The sequence below is a fragment of the Manis javanica genome, chromosome 4 (genome assembly GCF_040802235.1).
Source record: "Manis javanica isolate MJ-LG chromosome 4, MJ_LKY, whole genome shotgun sequence".
NCBI lineage: Eukaryota > Metazoa > Chordata > Mammalia > Pholidota > Manidae > Manis > Manis javanica.
In genome coordinates, this window is record NC_133159.1 from 152,027,311 (window position 1) to 152,052,572 (window position 25,262).

A 25,262-nucleotide genomic window follows, 5' to 3' on the forward strand; every position below is an offset into this window, starting at 1 on the left:
CCTTCTATTTTCTCTCCTGTGAAGTGGGGACAGCAATGCCTCTACGTCATAAGGTTGATATGGGAGTAAATAAAATATTCCATGTAAGTGTTTAGCATAGTGTCTGGCACATAAGTCCTTAATTTATCACTAATTGTATAGTATTATCATTTTATCATCTACGTAATTAATATCTGTAAATGGTTTCTTGGTGATAGCACTAGGAACAGAACCTAATTTCTGGCAGACTGTCAAGAAAAATACATGGAAGAAAGGGAAAAATTCAAAGTTTATTAAACATAAAGAGTAACAGACAAATAAAGGTTTGGATTTAACAACATAAATACCACCCATGCCATGGTGTACAATTAAACTGACCTCACATGAACTTGTACCTGTTTAGACGATGCAAGCTTTGTGGTGTTGCCAAAAGGATAATGATGGATTACTGTTTTATTTGGTAAGGTGCTCCAAAGTGAAAGATATTATGACTTGAATACTTGCACACACTTGGCACTCGGCAAAATGCACTGACTTTAGTTGCCAAATCCAGTGGAGCAAGATCTAGGATAAGACCTTGCTCATTTGAAAAATAACATTATCAGTTGTAGGGAAAACCTGGAGGAGACCCTGGCCTCCCCAGGGGGGACCTCAGAGCCCTCAACAGGAAGCTGGCACACATAGAGCAGACAGTGTCTGCCACATGCTCTCTGGTCCTTGGCAGCTTGCTGACCCCGGTTAAACCCTGGCCTCTGTACTCCACACCGGCGAGCAGGCCAAGCTAGCCTGCCTTGGGATCACTCTCATCAACTCTGAGAATGTTTGAGTTTTCTTAAAGGAACATTAGGGGGAAATTAGACAAGCTACTGGAAAAAGCAGTGTAACTTTGCATCTTATAGAATGGCTGTCATTTTACCCTGGGGTGGTGGGGTTCCCTGGGGCTCCACTTAAAATTGATTCTTCTGAAAACAAACCCAAGACCTTTTCCATGTACATTTAGGATTATGTGGAATCCCTCACAAAGCTGGTAAACTGGGAGGAAACTCTCCATTATCTAGTAGCTTCCTACCCTCCCAATGCCCAAATCCCATCTGCACTCTTTAAACGAATGGACCTTTTGCTTTGAGGAATGGTTTCACAGATGTCATATTTAAAGATGAAAGGCTTATCAGGCATGCCCCTGTGGGTTTTGAATGGTCAAAAGGTGGCCACTTTCTCAAGAGAAGGAACTGACCACGCGCAGTCCTCTCATTCCCCATTCTCATGAGCAGGACAGGCTGATCAATTTTGGCCTCCCTTTGCAAGTCTAGTCCAAAGAAGTGACCTTGTCAGGAAGTCTTAGGCCACTCAGTCCAAACTGTGTCTAAATGATGTTGGCATGATATGATTTAGATTCAGGTTTGATGGCCAAGTAATTCATCTCTGAAAGATGCTTTTGATGGAAAGGTGACAAATGACAACAGGAATCTTTTATAGTCTGCAGGACTCATTTGACCCTGGTCCATCCAAGTCATTCCAAATCAGGCCCTGGCTTCCCATGCCATTTACAACTGACTTATTTACTGGTTAACTGCCTTGGACAAAAGGCAGTGAATCCAGGATTGAGTTCTCATGTTGTGTGTGGTGACACTGGCCTACACATAATGGACCTGTACAGACTCCAAAGTTTAAACATTTTTAAAACAAGGAGAGGTTTTGAAACCTCTTCTGGCACACCAAATAATACATTTTATTGTGATCTTTTAATTTCTTCCACAAACAACACTTGTGGTTCTCTTTTGGTACAAACAACCTAATTCCAAGAAAGACCAGTGCTCAAATATAATTTTTCAACTACTTTTTTTACACCTCAGTGAATTTGGATGGTCTATGATGCAATCCTTCAACACTTCTCTACTTAAAGATACCACCTGTCTCTGTTTTAGTAACTGCTGATATTTAATAACTGCTGCAATTCGTCTCTTTGCCTACAGAAAGGTCAACTCCATGTCCACTTGTGTCTCTGAGTATCACTTACTCTATTCTCCTTAAGTTTGCCAAAGGTTTTATTAGTTATCTGCCTGAACAATGTATTTCAATTTCAATACTCTCCCCATTCCCTACTGTCCCCTATAGCTCAGGGCAAAAGGGATACCTATTAGTCAGGAATAGCCTATTAGTCAGGTTTCCCAAGCCTGTGATACTCCGAGAAGCATTGCTGACAGCTTGACAAGGAGACCACCACATTATTAAAGAATGAGATACTCTGGAGGCAGGAAAACTGGAAAATCCCATCGATGAAAGGGTATTTTAATCTAGCACGAAATGTTTCTTTGCAGTAACAGCAGAATCTCTTGACATTACACAACTTAGTGAAACAAAAGAACAATCACCTTTAAAGTCAGAACATCGGCCAAATTGTAAACCACACACATAACAACGATATCAACCTTATACTGCAAAAGACGCACGTGCCCACAGAGGAGAACAGAATTGTCTGGGGTACTTGCAGTCATATTCCATTCCAGGAACTCATAATTTTGAAGTGAACATTTTTGTGGCAGATGCTTTTCCTAAGAAACACTGTATCATCCAATAAATATTTGACTAACATCCATTTTGTGCTTTTGGATGTTGTTGACTGACTTCTTTTGGAGACCTAATAGGAAACAAGAAAGCCCCTTAACGATTTTAGAGGAGGATTTGTCACACTAAGCTTCGATACTGTCATAAAATTTTAATTTAAAGCAGAAAACATGCTGATGTATCAGTGATAGGCTTAAAATATTAAAGATTTCAAAACCCCCCAAGTGCTTCTTTTCTGTACAACAGTGAATATATATCTTTGCTATATAATTTTAAAACATGAAATAGTTTTCCTTTTCTCTTTGCTATATATAATATACGTCTTCCAAAATACATTGTCAGTATTTATATCTGAAAAATACTGTACAAAAAAGAACTTCCTATAATTACTCTGTATAAACATTAAACAATTTAATATCTCTTTTGGTCTATAGTAAACATTTAGATTGATTGGGTTAACCACAGTTTGTGACAACACCATCCCCTTCTGAGATACACCAGTGTCTTTTACATTCATTTTTCAGAAGTCCACTTCATAAGAGCACATACGTTTCAAAGCAAACAGAGTAAGAAACATAAGTTCCAGAATCATCGATTTATGAAACATTCAAAAGTGACACCACTAGGAAAAAGGGTTTTACAAAACATCAACTTATTAACTGAACTGATTTTTTAAAACAGCAAGGTATAATTCACAAAAATACATATATTACAAAAAGGAGGAAAACTGAATCTTAATTGAGTTGTTTTGAATATCAAGAGAGATATGGAAAAAGTGAACTAGGAAAGTGGGGGTAGGGATACAAGAGAGATGAGAAAACAAAAGCAAATGTAACAATGTGATAAGCTGTTCCAAGATGCATTTTTTGGCTCATACACTGATAAATCAACCCCTCACTCTTAGACCTGACATTTCCCTCTTTCCTGTCCTGGGGATGTTCTGGGCATGCTCAAATGCATTACTGTAGGTTTTGTTTTTTCAAAGACAGTGAAATTCTTAGGTAGGTAAAATATCCTACGTCCACTAGTAATACTCAGGCAGCATGCTCTAGCGCACAATAGGATTATTGCTTTAGGTACAGACGGTGCAAAAACACACTCTGTGTTCTCTAATAGTACTCCTACTTCTCTGGGGTTGGCAGAATTAAAAGGAAACTTAGTAGATAGCAGTAAGTAAATATGGGATCTGATAAATCTAAACAGCACTTTAAATCTGAAAACGATTATCACCAAAACAGAAAATCTGAGGAAAGCAACCTATAACAGAATAGAGAGAGCTGCAGTGTAGTGCTAAATTATTCTGTGCACCTTATTAGCATGGTTAATTTACAGATTAACAGAAACAAGAGCTGGCAATCTTGAAAACCCAGATCTACTGTTTTACCAGGACCTTTCTTAGCCACCCAAGCAGCGGGCCCTGGAAGAGTTGGGGAGAGAGCACAGGAAGCCTCGCCCAAAGGGCAGGAGGGGAGGAGGGCGGGGCAGGAAAACCCAGGAGAGGTCTCCACAGTCCAGCTGACCCGGGGCACCTTTCTTTTCTGGAACTGAAAGATGACGAGAGGGCTGTCTTAAAACGGCAAGTGCAAAGGGCCGCGGCGCGCACCGCTGACCCCACACGGGAGCACAAGCCCGGCGTCGCGCGCAACACCCAAACGCGAGTCAGTCCTGTTTCCGCCTCTGGTAACGTGCTGATGTCACCGAGGCTGGGTCGGGTGCGGCGCCATCAGACGGGAAATGAGCTGTCCCTTTTCTCCAAAGCCAGCCCTCAAAATGCTGTCCTACAGGGGCCCGTGCCTGGCCTCGTACTTGGCGAGTACGTTCTTGCACTTGCCCAGCTCCTTGCGCAGGTCGGCCACCTCCTGGCGCAACGCCGAGTTCTCCTTCTCCAGGAAGGACGCGCGGATGGCGATCTGGTTCTCCTTCAGCCGCCGCGCGTCGCGCGAGCGCTTGGCCGCCATGTTGTTCTTCCTACGCCGGGCCCAGTACTTGTCATCCTGCTCATTAGTGACAGAAGGGCGAAGAAACAAGGTATTAGATTTCGGCAGGGCTGAGCGGCAGCCGGGCGCCCGCAGGCCTCAGGCTTGTGCTGCGGCAGCAGCCCCGGTGTCGGAACCTGCGCCTGTTTCCTTTACCCTGCCGGCAGGCCCGGGAGAACGGGCCACGGGGCGCTTGCTGCCTGCAGCGGGGACCGACCCGTCACATCGCTCCTGCTCTGCCTGCCAGGCGGTTTGTGCCCAGGAGGAGGAGGCGAGATCAGAGGCTGAACGCAGGCAGGTGGCTCCCCTCGCACCCCAGTGGCATTCCAAAGCTCTCTTACTCTCTTTGCGGAAACCTTAAGGCCCCTTTTCTTCCGTGGGCTCATCTGCTTTTGATGTAAGGTGATCCTAGACTGTTGGAAGGCAACTGGCAGTCTCTCTACTATCTAAATGCACACACCTTGATGCAGGAACTTCACTCTTCCTATACAGCATTCCTTATGCATGTGCACCCGGACACAGGCACAACATTCTGACTGCAGCATTGTTTGTAATAGCAAAAAATAGGGAAAAACTAATGATCAGTAGAGATTAATAACTGCCTTATGGTAGAGTCATACAGAAGGACACTGCAGCTATTAAAAATAATGATCCAGCTGAACCAAAAAGATGTTGATTATCTACCACTCTGTGGGTGGAAACAATGGCAATTTGCAGATAAATTAGCCTCATCCCATTTTGGTTAAATAAACCATAATGTATATTCATAAAAAGAGGCTCAGAAGGATTTATACCAAGCTATTAAAAGTATTGTGCCTCTAAAAGGGGGAATCAAGGAAGGAGGCCAAGGAGAGAGGTAGGATCTTTTACCTTTTATTTTCTTTCATTCTAAACTATTAAATTATTATATAATGGGTATATATACTTTGGTAATTAAAAACCAAAATTAAATTTCCACCTGCCGATGATCAGTATACTCATATTGGTGGCTAACATTTAAATAATTTACTCTAACTTCCTGTTTAATTGTTTTCTAGGCCTAAATTAGGCTGAGTAATATTTAAATGTGGCCAATGTGAAAACAATTCATCCCTTCCCTGCATTGCTCCTCCCCCTGCCAGAAAAAGGAAAACCTTCCCAGGAAGAGGTGGACCTGTAAATCTTCTTTTAGACCTTCCCAAATTCATTTATGGTGTCACCTGGCAAATTTTGCTATCCTCTTTTTTCAACAACTTGCAACAACAAATCCCTTGATCCTTTCAAGTCTAGTACCTGGAGTCACCAGCCACCCAGAGTAAATGGGTGAGGCCACTTCTTACCCGCCCCCAGGACTCCAAGGGGCAGTTGGCAGGGGAGAAGGTCACATGGATTGGAGCCAAGGCTGCAGGGGAGGTCTAAGGTCAGTGGTCCACCCCCACACCTGCCCATTACCCTTAGCAGACATCTGCCCTGCACAAAGACAGAAAAGTGTGTGCAGTCACCTGTCTGCTGTTCCAAGCTGGTACTTATAAAAACCCCTGGCTTTCTCTACATTTCATAATTAAAATATAACAAAGTAAAAAAATGATCTTCCTAACAGCTGGTACACACATCCTTCTTTCAGAGAAGGCTGTCCTTTGAAGAATACCTGGGTAATAAGTTTGAGGCAGGTATGCAATGACTATCAATGGGTTTTCTTGTCTGGGCTTCAGAAAGGGAGCAGGAGACTGGAGGAAGGGAGAGGGGCCAGGCCGGCTGGATGGAGAGACCCAGGAGGAGTGGAGAGTGAAAGGCTTCACAGGGGTAAGAGGACCTAAAGGCATATGAACAAGTGAAGCTCCCAGTTCTGACGGCAGTTGCCTGAGTGGTTACTTGTCATAAGCCCAAATTCCATCCCATTGGTCGCGTCAGTAAATCGCGTTCCTGGGGGTAGGGTTTCCAAGATCATTCGAAAGAGGAGCTGCCTTGGGAGGTGTCAGAACCTGCACACAGGGGGACAGGAGCCTGGGAGATGAATGAATGGTAGAACAAGCCCCTGGGAAACTGCATAAGCTGTGTGTGTGCTGGGCGGGGGGAGTACCCACAGGCCGTGGACTTGGTTTGGCACCTGCAGCTAAGGACCAGGGAATCCCCAGCTGACCTCAGGGTAAAAACTAGCTCTTCTGTCTCTTAGAGCTCTTCTCACTTCTAAGGTGCTTTCATTTCCCAGCCTCACCTGTCCATGCACACAGATGAGCTAGGGAAGATGTGGAATGGGGGCCACCTCAGGCAGAAGGGGAGCTGAGAATCCTAGTGAAGCAGAGGATGCAGAAGGCAGGGATGACTGATGGAATAAGGACTTTCCCTGGATGAGAAAAACCAGCTCTCCTCTCTCTGTTATTACAGAGTGGCTGGGGGGCAAGGAGCAGGATTTTGAGTGGAGCTGATAAACTTGGTACTCCATCTCTTGTCCCCTTCTCCTCTATCTTCCAGCTACAGATGCCATGAGGCTACCCAGTCACCACCACACCACAAGCGCCCATTCAGTCCTGCCCTATCATCTTCCCAAGGGTTCATGTTTGCGGCCTCCTCCCCCTGTCAGAACCCTCCTGCCATGGCAACACTCCCTTTTTCTCACTGGAGTGGAAGTTCCTTGAGAGTAGGAACAATATCAGTATTGGCTCACCTCAGTAACCCCAGGCCTTGGCACACACAAGCATTTGAAAGATATTTGTCAAGTGAATGAACAGATGTTTAAAAGTATTATGACATCAAGATGATCAAATGGATTCTCACCTAGGAATCCCAGTATGCCACCCCTTAATTCTCCCAAGGGAGCATGCTAACCCAAATGAATGGCTCAACAGAGGAAGATCAGACAGCTGTGGGGAGGCCCATTTATTGGTGAAGCCATCCCCTCAATTTGTTTGTCCAGTGCTGGGGGACTGCAGACGCCTCTCCCACCCATCCTCTGTCCTCTCTGCTGGAAGGAAAAATATGTTCATCTACTTCTTGCTTCATGTGAGATCACAGTTTGTAACCTGAGACCTCACTCACAGAAAAGGAAATCCAAGGACATTTGGCAGGAGAATGTTCCTGTCTGTTCCCCTCCTGCCTTGTGAAAAGGTCAGGCCTGGCCATCATAGCACTAATGTGCATAGTTCCAGCACAGTCTGTTTCACACAGCCTCTGTTGCAAGGTTACCTGGGTTCTTAAGTCAGCTTGCTTTGTGCTCTGAACTTGTAAATTTAGAGACCCTGTGAAGGGCCAGCTGGAAGTTCCATCTACAACTCAGCAGCACAATTTGAAACTACCCTCCCATCCAATGGAAGTCCGTGCTGCATGGGCTCGCTGGTCTAAAGAGATGGTTCCAAGATATGCACAGAATTGGATGGCTAAGAACACAAGATGAGGAAAAGATTTCCAGCTGAAAAAAGGTCCTTAACTGCCCAGGACTCTCCCATCCACCTCTTTCTTACTCCATCCCAGAATAACCACCAATTCCTCGGCTTGTTTAGATTTTCTGGTATTTTTACTGCACCCTTTCCTCTTTCAATTCTCAGGATGGCAACTACTGGTTTGTCACTCAAGGACCCTTGTCAGGGCCAGCATGTTGCAGTGATCTTTCTGGAAACAAGAAGACTTAGGGGCCGGGTTAGGCTTTACTCCAACTAGCTGTGCTCACCCGACTTCACCTTTCTACTTCTCCATTTCCTCAAATGCAAAATGACCCCTTTGCTCTAAGGAATCTCTGGGGTCCCTTTCAGCCCTGACATTCGACCATGTCATACCACTGGAGGTAGTCTCAGGTGTGTAGATGACAATGGTGATTTAAATCTGCCTTGTACTTGTTCCTCCTGTGTTCTTTCTCAACAGGAAAAGCAGAGGTAACTGGTCTAACTCAGTTCTGGGACAATGTCCCAAACTCCCGATTTCCCAGCCTAGGAGTGACTTTCCATCTGAACTATATTTAGGTTTGAAAAATGGAGGTCAGAAATTAGAATAAGGCTAATCATGCTTAGTTCCAATGCCTTGAATGTAATCATATCTCTATTGTCCATGTGATTGGAAAGAAGTATGACCACAAAAAATTCTAAGCAATGGCTAATCAAAAATGATTCTATTTTGGGATGATTATTCTTTTATTTGGTTTTATTATCTGGGACATGGCATAATTTTGAATTCTCTTCCTAAGGTACCATTAAAGGTGTCAGATTAATTTTGTTTTAGATGGTTTCTGACTTGCTAAGGTAAATCTATTTTACTTTATAAATAATATAGCAGAAAAACAACAACTGAGAACTTTTTTTTGTTGAAATATTCAAGTGATCATTACCTGAGATACAGAGTGAATATTATGTATGAATAGCATCAGGAAACCCATCAGCTTCCTTAAAAAAATCCCACCCCTTCCACAATATTGAAATTCTACCAACCAATTTTTCAGACCACAAAGGTATGAAAGTAGAAATAAATTCTACAAAGAAAACAAAAAGGCTCACAAACACATGGAGGCTTAACAACATGCTACTAAATAATCAATGGATCAATGAACAAATCAAAATAGAGATCAAGGAATATATAGAAACAAATGACAACAACAACACTAAGCCCCAACTTCTGTGGGATGCAGTGAAAGCAGTCTTAAGAGGAAAGTATATAGCAATCCAGGCACACTTGAAGAAGGAAGAACAATCCCAAATGAATAGTCTAACATCACAATTATTAAAACTGGAAAAAGAAGAACAAATGAGGCCTAAAGTCAGCAGAAGGAGGGACATAATAAAGATCAGAGAAGAAATAAACAAAATTGAGAAGAATAAAACAATAGCAAAAATCAACGAAACCAAGAGCTGGTTCTTTGAGAAAATAAACAAAATAGATAAGCCTCTAGCCCAACTTATTAAGAGAAAAAGAGAGTCAACACAAATCAACATAATCAGAAATGAGAATGGAAAAATCACGACAGACTCCACAGAAATACAAAGAATTATTAAAGACTACTATGAAAACCTATATGCCAACAAGCTGGAAAACCTAGAAGAAATGGACAACTTCCTAGAAAAATACAACCTCCCAAGACTGACCAAGGAAGAAACACAAAAGTTAAACAAACCAATTACAAGCAAAGAAATTGAAACAGTAATCAAAAAACTACCAAAGAACAAAACCCCGGGGCCGGACGGATTTACCTCGGAATTTTATCAGACACACAGAGAAGACATAATACCCATTCTCCTTAAAGTGTTCCACAAAATAGAAGAAGAGGGAATACTCCCAAACTCATTCTATGAAGCCAACATCACCCTAATACCAAAACCAGGAAAAGACCCCACCAAAAAAGAAAATTACAGACCAATATCCCTGATGAATGTAGATGCAAAAATACTCAATAAAATATTAGCAAACAGAATTCAACAGTATATCAAAAGGATCATACACCATGACCAAGTGGGGTTCATCCCAGGGATGCAAGGATGGTACAACATTCGAAAATCCATCAACATCATCCACCACATCAACAAAAAGAAAGACAAAAACCACATGATCATCTCCATAGATGCTGAAAAAGCATTTGACAAAATTCAACATCCATTCATGATAAAAACTCTCAGCAAAATGGGAATAGAGGGCAAGTACCTCAACATAATAAAGGCCATATATGATAAACCCACAGCCAGCATTATACTGAACAGCGAGAAGCTGAAAGCATTTCCACTGAGATCGGGAACCAGACAGGGATGCCCACTCTCCCCACTGTTATTTAACATAGTACTGGAGGTCCTAGCCACGGCAATCAGACAAAACAAAGAAATACAAGGAATCCAGATTGGTAAAGAAGAAGTTAAACTGTCACTATTTGCAGATGATATGATACTGTACATAAAAAACCCTAAAGACTCCACTCCAAAACTACTAGAACTGATATCGGAATACAGCAAAGTTGCAGGATACAAAATCAACACACAGAAATCTGTAGCTTTCCTATACACTAACAACGAATCAATAGAAAGAGAAATCAGGAAAACAATTCCATTCACCATTGCATCAAAAAGAATAAAATACCTAGGAATAAACCTAACCAAGGAAGTGAAAGACTTATACTCTGAAAACTACAAGTCACTCTTAAGAGAAATTAAAGGGGACACTAATAAATGGAAACTCATCCCATGCTCATGGCTAGGAAGAATTAATATCGTCAAAATGGCCATCCTGCCGAAAGCAATATACAAATTTGATGCAATCCCTCTCAAATTACCAGCAACATTCTTCAATGAATTGGAACAAATAATTCAAAAATTCATATGGAAACACCAAAGACCCCGAATAGCCAAAGCAATCCTGAAAAAGAAGAATAAAGTAGGGGGGATCTCACTCCCCAACTTCAAGCTCTACTACAAAGCCATAGTAATCAAGACAATTTGGTACTGGCACAAGAACAGAGCCACAGACCAGTGGAACAGATTAGAGACCCCAGAAATTAACCCAAACATATATGGTCAATTACTATTTGATAAAGGAGCCATGGACATACAATGGCAAAATGACAGTCTCTTCAACAGATGGTGCTGGCAAAACTGGACAGCTACATGTAGGAGAATGAAACTGGACCATTGTCTAACCCCATTTACAAAGGTAAACTCAAAATGGATCAAAGACCTGAATGTAAGTCACGAAACCATTAAACTCTTGGAAAAAAACATAGGCAAAAACCTCTTAGACATAAACATGAGTGATCTCTTCTTGAACATATCTCCCCGGGCAAGGAAAACAACAGCAAAAATGAGCAAGTGGGACTACATTAAGCTGAAAAGCTTCTGTACAGCGAAAGACACCATCAATAGAACAAAAAGGAACCCTACAGTATGGGAGAATATATTTGAAAATGACAGATCTGATAAAGGCTTGACGTCCAGAATATATAAAGAGCTCACACGCCTCAACAAACAAAAAACAAATAACCCAATTAAAAAATGGGCAGAGGAACTGAACAGACAGTTCTCCAAAAAAGAAATACAGATGGCCAAGAGACACATGAAAAGATGCTCCACATCGCTAATTATCAGAGAAATGCAAATTAAAACTACAATGAGGTATCACCTCACACCAGTAAGGATAGCTGCCATCCAAAAGACAAACAACAACAAATGTTGGCGAGGCTGTGGAGAAAGGGGAACCCTCCTACACTGCTGGTGGGAATGTAAATTAGTTCAACCATTGTGGAAAGCAGTATGGAGGTGCATCAAAATGCTCAAAACAGACCTACCATTTGACCCCGGAATTCCACTCCTAGGAATTTACCCTAAGAACGCAGCAATCAAGTTTGAGAAAGACAGATGCACTCCTATGTTTATCGCAGCACTATTTACAATAGCCAAGAATTGGAAGCAACCTAAATGTCCATCTGTAGATGAATGGATAAAGAAGATGTGGTACATATACACAATGGAATACTACTCAGCCATAAGAAGTGGAAAAATCCAACCATTTGCAGCAACATGGATGGAGCTGGAGAGTATTATGCTCAGTGAAATAAGCCAAGCGGAGAAAGAGAAATACCAAATGATTTCACTCATCTGAGGAGTATAGGAACAAAGGAAAAACTGAAGGAACAAAACAGCAGCAGAATTACAGAACCCAAAAATGGACTAACAGGTACCAAAGGGAAAGGAACTGGGGAGGATGGGTGGGCAGGGAGGGATAAGGGGGGGAAGAAGAAGGGGGGTATTAAGATTAGCATGCATGGGGGGGAGGGAGAAAGGGGAGGGTGGGCTGCACAACACAGAGAGGACAAGTAGTGACTCTACCACATTTTGCTAAGCTGATGGACAGTAACCGTAATGTGGTTGTTAGGGGGGACCTGATATAGGGGAGAGCATAGTAAACATAGTATTCTTCAGGTAAGTGTAGATTAAAAATTTAAAAAAAAAAAGAAAGAAAGAAAGAAAAGCGGGATTACTCCTTAACAGGATAAAACTATTGGTAAATCAAAGATCAACGCATGCTTTAAATATCCTTAATGTTGATCACTTAAAGGGCGTCAGATGATCAGCTATGGAGGTACTCTTTTCTGATAATACTCCTTTCTCTTAATTAAAAAAAAAAAAAAAAGCAGTTACTGTGTGCTGACCTCCAATGAGTTCTGCACAGTGGTATAGAGGGCATGTCAAAGTGTGGGCAAAGGGTCTGTTTGTTTCTACGCAGAAGATCAAGGCCTAGCTTGGATACCCAGAAAATGAACTAAGATACGATATGAGGAGGAGCTTCCGGCATCAGCACTCTCTGGAGGACTCGTGCCGGGGGATGATCATCAAAAAGCCTCCATAGGGATCCGGACGATGCTGCGGTTGTGGCTGCATCCAGCCCACCGTCTCCTGGACTTGCCATAAGAAGGAGGAGGGAGATGTCTAGGCTGGCATGTGCATACAGTGAGACAACGAATTTGACTGGATCTGTACTGTTGGAACTCAACCAGGAGTTGGGAGGGGTGCAAGTTGTAGCACCCCAAAATCTCATGACTATAGACTATCTATGGTTAAAAGAACATATGGGATGTGAACAGATCCCAGAAATGGGCTGCTTTAATTTGTCTGATGGTTCAAGTACAGTTGGAAAATATCCATCATATCATAGATAAATTTTCACAAATGCCTAGGGTGCCTAAATGGTTTTCTTGGCTTCACTGGAGATGGCTGGTAATTATAGATTTGCTTTGTTTATGTCACCGTATTCCTATTATGTTAATATGTGTGTGCAAATTAGTTAGTAGTTTAAAACCTATACATACTTAAGGTACTATACAAGAAGATATGTCAAAGAAATAATCAATCCTCCCAAGTTTCCTTCATATGCTACATCTATAGCTTTTCTTCTTCCTTCCTAATTACAAACCTTAAATAGAATTCGTGCCTCATATCGAATTTACCGAGTATCATAATTCCTCCAGGTGGTAAAGATACCTCGAGACAAGTGCTGGGCATAGAAGCCACAGGGCATAAATCTGCAAAGAAGTAAAAAGCTAACCTTTGCAAACAATATGGCTTCTCTCTCACTTACCAACTTTACATTTCCCTGTATGGCCCCGGAAGATGACTGGTTAGCCAGAGACGGGTAAGATTCCTCAAAGGAGGAACAACCTAAGACAGGCACAGTCGCAGGGGGGCCATCAGGTGAGAATTTGGGGATCAACAGAGGTGAGGCTCAGAACCTCACACCCCCTGCTTTGAGAGAAATCTTCTGCATCCGTGGATGTCTTGCTGCCCTTGTCTAGCCTGGATTAATACTTAGTCCATAGGCACACACCTGATCATCTGATCATCTACATTTGCCTTCTTACAGCACTAAACTATGTTTTCTACCTTTATCTTGCATCTACCTACCACTTCAGCATTTTATTAAAAATAAAAATAATAATAAGAATAGGAGAAATGTGGGATCAACATATAAATCAAGTACAAAAATCAAATGAATATTCAAATTTGACCTGATGGTTTATAGGTCATATTGCATGATCAAAACCGAAAGTTTCTGTGATGAATGCCCTTGTACTGTTCACCATGTAAGAATTTATTCACTCTGTAAGAATTCGTTCACCATGTAAGAACTTGTTCGTTATGCTTCAGAAGATTGGAGACTGACGAGAATTAGGCTTGAGATGGATTAATGATTGTACATTGAGCATTGACCCCCCTATACTGAATTTTATTGTGGTTAACAACCATTTGATCAATAAATATGAGAGATGCCCTCTCAAAAAAAAAAAAAAAAAAAAAATCCCACCCTGGTCATCCACAGGTGGCAATGTGGGCGGCTGAGGTTCTATCCCCAGCTGGTAGGTAGTCCCTGAAGCCTACAGGGAAATGGCAGCACTTGATTATCAGTAAACTCATAAAGGGAAGGTGACCCTTGAAGGACTATGTGGCCCAGATGCCCTTCCCAAATGATTCTGTTTCTTCTCCAACCTTGAAACATTTTGGTTTGCTTTTATTAGGATTTCATTAGGTTTCCCTGCAGATAGCAGCAGGTTTCCTTCCTTCCTGGACTGTAAATCACTCCAATATTTTATTGCTTCTCCTTAATTCTATACATTATCAAGACATGAAAGGTGTATTTCAGAAGGCACCCAGAGGGAAAGCAACTTGCCTAGACTCGCATGCCAAGAAACACGATGGGAATTCGCAAGTCGTCTGTCTGCTAGACTGCACAATCCTTCCGGGAGTCGCCCTTTCCATCCGCCTCTCAGTCCCACCTCCATCTGACCCCGGCCTGATCACCAGTTCCAATTTACCTTCAGATCATCAGGGATGAAGACTTTGCGGGCTTTCTTAATCATGGGCTGCGGCTTCAGTTCTTCCTCGGAGAACTTGCGTTTGCGAGGGTCAAACATTTCCTGGCCAGGAATGCTGGAGAGGGCAAGGTCTGCTGGGTCTGGCTCGTAACCCACCGGGACCTGGATGGTGTCAGGATCAATGGGACTCGGGGTATTGCGGTTTGCTGGCAACAGCTGACCTGGAACAAGACTGGAGCTGTAATTCATGAATACTCTATGGAGCTACTTGGTGATGCTCCAGGATGAGTGGTGAGAGTCCTCAACTTACATGACTCTAGCCTCGCTCACCTTCTTCATGCTCAGCATGACCTGTGAACCCGGCAGGCTGAGCAGACTTACGTCAGATCAGGCAAAACAAAACAAAAACCCACATACATACAGAGGTCCACAAACTACATTTTAAAAAACACATGCATTTATTTTTTCCTGTATCACATTTATGGAGCACCAACTATGTGCCAGGTACTCTTGATTGTTTACCTTTCAGGTGTTTTCCAGGACAGTTGGAATCAGCCCAATACCTAGTCTGTTAGGATTGAGTGAATCAGCTGGGCTAGCAGTAAACCTCATGTGCTGCCAGAGTGTGGAGGAACAGGACATAACATAAAGGCGGTGAGAGAATCTTTCCTAGAGATGACACTTGGTATAGCTGCATCTTGAGACAAACAGGAATTAGCAAAGAAAAGGTAATCCAGGGACAAATACATGACAGAAGGTTGCATTTTTGAGGGCCTGCAAGTAGTCCTGGGCAGCTGTAGTGCTCAATCAGAACACAAGACTGGAGTGGAGGGCCGTATCACTCTAAGAGGTGTGTCCAGGAGGGTAGGCAGCAGGGGTATTAGAAATTGCCCTGAATGGCACTGACAGATTCGGAGCACCAAAGTGGCAAGCGTTTGGAAAGAAGGCGCAGGCAGTGTGAGGAGTGGATTGCAGGCAGCAAGACTGGAGATGGGAGGTCAGCTACCAGGCTGATGGGATAACCCACATATGTGTTCCCCCTGGCAGTGGGGGCAGTGAGAAGGGAGGAGGCTCAAGAACTATTTTAACAACTTAGAAAGGACATAATGGAGACACTCCAGCTTCCACTTGAGGGTTCTCCAGGCCAAACCACCGACATGCACAAACATCCACAGAACAACAGGGTTACTGCATTTCAGAATGTGTCTTCCTGGTGCAAGTGAACTTAATAACAGACTGCAGAGTTTATGTGGGGAGCTCTGAATCTTAACTTCTAGTGTCATTTGAATTTTACAATCGCTCCTTTCACGCCCAGAGAATAAATGAGAGGATACAGCTTGGCTGTGTTTGGCCCATCTCTTCTTTCTCACTGCCAATGGCTGGACAATGTGTGAAGTATCCTCTAGGCTTCATTAAAACCTTCCCCAAGTTGAAGCATGAAGGCTTTGGCTCCCATTCTAGCTAAACTGTAAAACCATGCTCGTCTGTTTTCTGGAAAGGCTTGGTGGGGGGCTTGCAAAATGAATGTTCTGGGTGACCTTTTAGGTCCCCACTCGGCTTTGAGCTCTCCTTGTATTCTGCTTGCCAAAGAGGAAGAGATGGGCCCCTGAGGTATTGGCAGAGGACGGAGATTCCTCATTAGCTAAGCTGCAGCTCAGCTACAGCTTCTAGAAACCGCAGAGCTCTGTACTGGATGGTGTCAAGCTAGATTTGATCTTGTGCCTCTTGACATTGCCTCAAAAAATGAACCATATCTGAGTTAAACGGGGATTTTATTTTCCCTTTTTAAACTCCCTTTGAACCTAAGAACAAAGCTACCCAATGCCCTGTCACTACAACCATCGCTCCACCACCCCTGTTCCCTTCCCCATCAATCCCTGCAACAGGCACATGCACCCTCTCCCACCCTCTGGAAGCATCTCTGAATTAATATTCCCAAATCTAATTACTCCAAGTGACTTCAAGTTTCTCCTCAGTACTTTAGAATTCTGTGAATTATGCTACATTAAAATGTGCTTTTCTTGCTTTATAAATGTTAAACTTTATACACATACACCCATACTGCTCCTCCCCCAGAGCACATGGTCATCTGTGTTTTATCTGTTTTATCCCCACCCCACCCCTCACTGTGGTGCCTACTTCAGAGTTCAGCTTCTACAAAGAGTGTTGCTCATTTAATGGGGGCCCTCTGAGATGCTGGGCTCTGACATTCATTCAGAATGTTCTAACAATAATGCTTCACATTTAAGCAGAACTTTTCTTGGCATTCTTTCTCTCCAGTCCTTTCTTCCAGGGGAAGTAGGTCAGCCCTACCTGCAGAATGCAGAACACCTAACTGCATGAGGTCAATGGCTTCCCCTGGCATCAACCAGCCAACAGTGAAGGACCTGAAAAACACAGCCAGGTCCTTTCTCCCCAAAGAGACCCTTGTGCCATCTTATTTATTTATACTTTCTACTGAGTCAACTCTGCTGAACTCATTTTTGTCTCTTTATCCTAAAGTGTCAACAGCATCATAGGGTAATGGAAGAAGTATCTTTATTTTTTCCTACCTTTGTGGATTTTCAAAATTTTTAAATAAGAATTTTCAATTTAAGAATGCCTCACTGACATAATTTTTTAAATTACCAAAGATGTTCACTGCAAAATTTCAACAAATGCAAAAATGTGTCAAGAAGGCTCCTTTCCCCTGTCCCCAAATCACCTTGCTGCTCTTCCCAGGGGTGACCAACTCTTAACCATTTGGTGTGGAGCTCTCAAACTTTGATTTTTATACATAAATGATATAACCCAAATAGAATTATACTTCCCACATATCTTAGATTACTTTTTTAATATACCAATATACCATATACCATTTCCCACTTTAGTACAAATACAACTACGCTGTTGTTTTTAAAGGGTGAGTAGTATTTACCTAATCATTCTCCAACTGGTGGATTTTTAAGTATGTATTTTTGTAGAAGAGATTCCTAGAAGTGGACTGCTTATGCAAAAGGCATGTACACCTTATATTTCTAAATGTACTGACAAACTGCCCTATTTACACTTGCACCGACATCCAGGAAAGCACATTTTCACACACATATAAATTTTAAACTGTTGCCAATGTGATACACACAGACAGCACTGTTTTAATGTGTATTCCCCTTGTTACTACTGAGACTGAACATCTGACATGTTTATTATTTATTTCTTCTCCTTTATTTTTTCACCTCTTCATATCTTTTGTCCCTTTTTAAATAGATTTTGTTGCTTATTCATTTGTAAGAACTCTTTATAGACTATGGATATAATCAATCCTTTCATCTCTTTTATCTATGGAAAATACTTTCTCTCAGATTTGGTTTTATAACTTTGCTTATAGGTTTTTCTCATTATTGATGTGATCTTACATTATAATGTAGTGAAATCTTGAAATCTTTGACTTCTAACTTTCATACCTTCTCTACCCCCAGTTATATACACACACACATATACATGTACGTATATATACGTGTGTATATTACTGTTATTCCCACTTGTCCGACACCAAATGTGATGGTGTCTTTTCCCTATATATATGTGTAACAATATTATACACAGCAGTAATAGTAGTGTAACTCCATTCAGTTTCTTGAACCTGATTCCACTGTGTGTAAATACATGGGAGGGGGTCTTCCCACACATACTAACATCAATTCTCAAACACTAGCAGGCTGTTCGAGAACTCAACTCGATCATGATGCTCTCTGCCCAGAGACAGCACCAGATTCTCCAGATTAAGGGCTCCGTCCTACAAGACTGCCCTCCACCCCCAACTCCAGATGCTGGTCACAAGCCCCAGGCAGTTACCTGTGTTTCTGACCTACTAGCTACAGATTGGATGTCCCTGTGACCTCCCCCTTAGGTTCCATTAATTTGCTAGAGCAGCTCACAGAACTCAGGAAAACTCTTATGTTTATCAGTTTAATAAAGGATACCATAAAGGACAAAAGTTAACAGCCAGATGAAGAGAGACATAAAGCAAGGTCCCATATAAAGGAGCTTCTATCCTCGTGGAGCTTGAGGCCGGGCTCCGTGATACATGGAGGTGTTCTGGTTCCCCAAGCATAGAAGCTGTTCCTGAGTGAGAAGCAGGATCCTACAGAGCAGAGCAGAGCAATCAGCTCTTCTCCGATATTTTTGTGAGGGCTTCATTGCATAGTCATGATTGACTAAATCATTGGCCACTGACTGATTCAGCCTCCAGTCCTTGGGTGGGGGCCCAAAAGTCTCTCATTAACATGACAAGACACACTTCACCTTTAAGACTGCAGTATTTTCAGGAACAGTGGATGAAGACCAAATATACCTGGGAAATATGTATTTGGTCATATGAATGACCAAATATGTATTTCTTATAACTCATTATACCATAATTACTCTATACTTTAATGCAACTATAATTGACTTGTTTTTTAGAATTTTGAGTCACCTAGAATTTATTTTTGTGTACAGTATAAGCAAGGGGCTTTACTTAATCTTTTCCAATGTCTTAGCATAATAATATCAGTGAGGTTTGACATATGATAGGGCAAGAAATTCTTCCCTCTTCTTGTTCATTTTTGAAAATTTTCTTTGGTATTCTTACACTTCCAGATGAATTTCAGTATACATTTATAAAGTTATATTTAAAATTATTAGTGGGATTTTTGAATGAAGATTGCATGAAAGCCATAGGTTAATTTGGGAACAACTGATATCTTTAAAATGTTGAGTATACCCATAATATGCTTTCCATTTTTTTCTTGTCTTATTCTAGCAGGTAAGTCTTACAGCTTTCTTCATTTTTGCCTTTCACATTTTTTGCTAAGTTTATCCCTTAAATGTTTTATAATAGTTGTTCCTAGTGTAAATTTCCTATTACTTTCTAATTGGTTGTTGCGAGTATATAGGAATCCACTGTTTTTAAAATGGTAGGTTTATATCCAGCCAGTTTACTCTCCTTTAGTTCTAATAGTTCTAGCATTTTTACTTCTCTGAGTTTTCTAGGTAAATAATCTTATCATCTGTCTCTAGGGAGAGCTGTAGCTTCCTTTTAATGTTTATAGCTCCTGACTGTAAACGATATAAATACTAGCTAGGCTCTGCAAGATAATAAGGAACCAAAGGGATGAGACTAGAGACCCCTGCTCATTCTGGGCTTTGATGGGAAAAGCTTTTAATACTTCATACCCTATGTATGAAGATTTGTTCTAGAATCCTAGTAGGCACTGCTCCACATTCTAAGGCAGTTCCAACCCTCTCAGCCTTGTTATACTGAGAGGTTTTCTTTTGTAATGTATTACATTTCCTCAAATGCCTTTTTAGAATCTGTTGAGATGATCATATGGTTTCCTTTTGCATTTGTTCAGTCTAAACTTGGTGTGTCTCCAAGGCTTTCCTTAAAAGATCCGGATGGACAAGATCAAGAGTCCCATGAAGTAAACTCTACAGTTTCTGGAACAATGTTTTCTTTCTAAAAGCATCATGATGAAAGTCACTTCCATGAGGGTCAAGGAGGATTTCTGGAGGAAAGGGTGGAACAAAGGGCTTAAATCTGGAAGGAGATGAGAAGTTACCGTCAAGCCCCAAATTGGCCTCTGCTTCTGTCACAGGTTAGGCATGATTAAAACTCCAAATAATATAATTGAAGATAGGTTGTTTCTTATTCTTATATACTTTAACAAGTATTTGGCATCTCGTGTTCCATTCATGATTAGCTAGAAGTCACCAATGAATGGGAACAACAGCAATCTGTGCCTACTTCTTCTCACATCAATGGTCTAATTTTATGGCTGCATCAAAGTAATAAGTTTTGGTTGCATTTACTATTTAACACACAAGGCTAACTGCAACACCTCCAACCTTTCTGATGTGCTCTTCATTCAGGCAGTTAAATAAACAAAGCATTAGATGTGCAGCAATAATGTCAGGACAGATAGTATATTCTAGTGTTTATCACTGATGAGCATTATCCAGCCAATGAACATTATTTTCCCTAAAGGACAGCTGAGAAAAGAAGTAATTTGGTTTTGGCCAAAAGGTTCTCCATTAGAACTGATGGGTGAAATTCCTTGCCATTCAAACTCTGGTCCTAGTTCTCAATCCAAGATCTTTCTCTCCTTCCCACGACCACTTTGTGGTCTGTTTATTTGTCAAGACCTCCTGGACCCCAGATGGTCATCATTTCAGTCTGAAATAGCACCATTTATTCTCTTTGCACCTACTACTTTCAAAAGAAAACTGTTATCAGGGCTCTCAGTCTACTTGACTACAAAATACTCCTGCTTTTGAGAATCCCGTACAGTGCAGGGAGCTGATTAACTTAAAAGACTGTAGTAATGTTATAGAGCCAATAAAGAGTGCTCATAATGTATAAAGAGATTAAATAAAATCCTCACAACTACATCCTAAGGATATGGGCTTTCTGGACTCTGAGGCCAATTAGCTGGTCCCTATTCCAATGGAAGAAACCCATTACCTCGTACATCAAGCACTCTGCAAAGGCACCTATGTCCTAATGGCCAAAGGTCTCATCCCTGCCTCTACCCACATCCTGTTCCATGTGACTCTGCAGTTCCAGGCAGGCTGTTTCCCCACCCCTTGAAGCTGGGCTGGTCTTATGACCTGCAATGGCCAACAGACGTAGCAGATGTGACAGTGTCTATCCCAAGGCTGGGCCTATGAGGCCTTACATGCTGCTGCTGCTTCTTCCTCACACTCTGTGGTCACCATGAACATGCTCAGCCTACTGGGGGATGAAGAACACGTGGAGCAGGCCTGGCTGGGTCCGCCTAAGTCACCTGCTCTCCAGATATGTGAGTCAGCCAAGATTGGCAGGGCCACCTGATTGACCCATAGCAATTCCAGATAAGTGAACAATAAGCCTCTGTTTGTGTATGCCTCTGAGTCTTTGTGACTGTTTGGTAACAGTATCATGGGTATTGGGGGGTGTTTACACAATAACATTGACATTAGTGCAGGGTTTTCTAATGTATGGGGACTTGGGTTTGAATTCTGATTCTGCGACTTATACGTTATAAGCCTGGCTGTCAGTGAATAAAAGAATGGAAAGAAATAACCCCATTTCCTAATAAGATCTATTTTAAGGAAGAGGGATTATTGATTATATTTTTCCTTTCTTATCTACCTCTCTGAGTTTCATTTCCTTCACCTAAGATGGAGATGCCTGCTTCATAGGGTTGTGTGACAAATGAGATAATGTTTATATAAATAAAGCCCTTAGCACAACGCAAAGTATCTGGAAAGCACACAATAAACGGTCTGCTTATAAACACAAAATAAAGATACTATGATCACAGATGCTTAAAAAAAAAATCAGACTGTGCCCCTTTGCTAAGCCAACCCAGTTCCTCCCCTGAAATACTGCCACATCCTCAATTGCTCTCTCTCCTTCCATTTGCGTGCCGACAGCGCACTCTGCATAAAACCATCAGGAAGCTTCTAAAAATGCAGACCTATGCAGGTCACTCTCCTATCTGAAAACCCCCCAAAAGCTTTCTACTACCACACATGATAACATTCAAAGTTCCTTCTCACTCAAAATGCTAGCCATGCTGGCTGGCCCTTCTGCTTCTCGCATACTTCACACACGACTCCCCCAGGCCTTTGTTCTTAGTGTTCTCTCTACCCCTGCCTGCTCTCTGCCTGCCTGGCCCCTTTGCATCATCTAGATACCAGCTCAAATGCCATCTCCTCAAACCCTCCAACTTTTCTCCACCCCGACCACTGCCTATCAAACCACCCTGTCTGATACTTTTACAATAGCCCTCTCCCGGCAAAATTATCTTTTCCATTTTTTGACACTTGTTAACTACCTCCCTCCACTTGCATGTGCCCACCATGTGGGAGGGTCCTTGTCTTATCTGCTGCCGCATCCCCAGCCTGCACGGAAGGGACACTCAGTACAAACTGTTGAGTGACCAGAAATAAATACTCCCAGATCCAAACAAGGACTGTGTGCGGACTGTTTTTCTTTTTCTTTTCTTTTTCAAATTATCTATAATAAGCATGTTTCACTTTCAAAGTCAGAAATAAAAACGTTACTTCAGAAGAATGGACTTTGCCTCACTCTGCACACACCACTTTGAGGAGTCCTTGTTAAACGTACCCCAGAGACAACCACTGAGACCCCTCGAGAGGAAGAAAAGGAAGAAGAAGCACAGGGGACAGAGGAGGACAAGGAAGACACACAGGAGGAATTAAAAAACTAAAGAAGGAATATAAGGAGAAATGAAGGAAAGAGGGAAGGAAGGGAATGTGGAAGGAGAGGAGGGCATCATAAAAAGGAAACGAAGGAAGAAAGAAAGGGGATGGGAAAGAAAAGTTGTAGCTAAAGACTAAACTCTGACATGTCCTTCTGGACCCCAGCAGCTGGGAATCTGTCATGACCCCAATACTCTTCAAGTGTCTGGCGACTTCTATGGCTGATATACTTATTTTAAGGCAAAAATAAATCACACACACTTTGTGCCAAATTCAGACAAGACCCCCATCCAGTAAGTGCCGTCCATGATTGCCAAGCAAACACACTGAAAGGCTGCTGCAAAGATCGCTTTGATCTAAGTGGCTGTTTTCCAACAGTCTCTCCACACAGTAACAGGCTGTCAGCAGAAATATGGGCAAGGCATGACGCTGAAGAGCCAGCGGAACCCCTTATGTGTATACATCAGGAAGGCAGTCTGTCGTTTCCATTTACTGAGAGGGAGAATGAAATGAAGTATCGTGGGCTGGCGGGCAGGCCTCTCCAGCCTGCTGAGTCAACTGTATTAGTAATATTGGTGGGTAACTGGGCAGAGCCCTTGCTATCCACCAGGCCCTCGGATGTATTACCTCATTGTCTCATTACTATAGATGTACGAAGGTGAAATTATTAGTATTTCTGTTTTCCAGGTGTGGAAATACAGGAATGGAAACAGATGGTTTAAGACAAGATCAGAAATGCTAAACAATTTGCCAAAAGTTGCTCAACTGGTAGACGAACTGGAGACTCACCTCCCAATCCTTCTGACTCTAAAACCCAAGTTTTTAATCATGCAAACTCCCAGAAATGGAGGCCAGAGAGCCTAACCCTGCCTCAGTGGAAAGTTTCCCCAGGGAGAGTCCTGCAGCAGGACCTGGGCTGGGAGCCTGATGCAGACCCTTCCACCAAACGTCAGCCTGCCCCACAGTGGGCCGCGACCCACATTTTATGGATAAGGAAATGGAGGGTTGGAGAAGTGAAAATCACCTTCATAAAGTCACACAGCTAGAAAGCTGGGAGGAAGGTGGGGCAGTCTCAAGTCTGCTGGACCCACAGCCCATGCCTTTTCTACTCCACTTTGCTCTCCAAGGGCAGGAGAGACAAAGAGCTGCAGGATCCCCCCTCTCTAGCCCACATGTTCCTGGGCAGCAGAGGGTCCCTCAAGGAGGCAGGAAAAGCATCCTGTCTTGGATAAGAGCGCCCAGGAAGCCAGGGACAGCCAGCCACCCTACTTCCTTTTCCCCCTCCTTCTTCCCCTTCTTCTCCTCCTCCCCTACTTCAGTCCTCCTGAATGGTGAGCCTCATGCCAAGGGCATGTCTGCATTTGACAAGACAACTGCTGACCACAGGGCCGGGGCTCCTGTTGATACCGCATCTCACTCACTGGCATCCTTAATGAGCTCCTGGGTAGCTAGAGACTATGCCTTACCAGGAGAAGGGCCAGGACTCCTGGTAGAGAGGGTATGTAGTATATTCTCTTCTGTGGATATGAAGTTGGCTTCAAAGGTCATTTCATGGGGGAGGCATGCTTTATATCTATACCCTTAAGTTATTAGTATGCCAATTAATGCTTAGTCTGGGTTGGGGCAAAGGCAGACACCTGGAACTTTGCTGAGGTTCCATTCCAGCCTTCATTCCTCTGCTTTGACCTGTTCTGTGAAATAAGCATCGTTCATCAGAAAGCATGGACTGACTTGGACTCACTGTGGCTTTGCCCCAAATAGTCCTATAACCTGGCGCCGGTCACTGTGCCACAGAATTCTGTTCCCTCACCTGCCAGGTGGACTGGGTGGGCTGGGCGGTATACGTGGGAAGACCCCTCAGAGAGCACAGAGGCTGCACCCCCACCTCCCTCATACTCCCCCAGCTCCCACTTTGCTCTAGCTGCAGCCCAAGTGAAGCCTATGGGACATCATCACATATAACCCCATGTCAGGGACAAGCTCTCTGCTGTGGGATTCTACATTAGTACCCAAAATGGCCCTGACTTGACTCGGCAGCTCCTAACTTGGCAGGAGCTGGGACTGGATTAAAGAGGCCTCTCATTCCAAGGGTGTTTATCATCACGCTGCTTGCCAACAGTGTCAGCAAGAAACCTGCCTCCGTGAACCGCCTGAGAGGTGAGAGCAGAGGAGCTCACAGCCACAGCATGTTAGAAATCAATGAGGTGGGGAGGGAACAAGAGTTCCAGCTAGCAGTCAGGGCATATGTGGGCCCACTGGCTTCTCCC

General features: G+C 42.7%; 1 protein-coding gene across 2 annotated transcripts in view; it reads right to left on the bottom strand.

The window, feature by feature from the left end:
- Positions 1 to 249: 249 nt before the first annotated feature.
- Positions 250 to 25,262, bottom strand: part of HLF (HLF transcription factor, PAR bZIP family member) — a 56,701-nt gene continuing 31,688 nt past the window's right edge. The window contains exons 3-4 of one of the 2 annotated variants that reach the window (XM_017646987.3): positions 14,767 to 14,987; positions 250 to 4,541 (exon numbers count right to left, since the gene is read on the bottom strand). In XM_017646987.3, coding sequence (XP_017502476.1) covers positions 4,323 to 4,541; positions 14,767 to 14,987 — 440 coding nt within the window. In that variant the 3' untranslated portion in view covers positions 250 to 4,322. The remainder of the gene's footprint in view (positions 4,542 to 14,766; positions 14,988 to 25,262) is intronic. The other variant, XM_017646996.3, reaches the window with a different exon arrangement.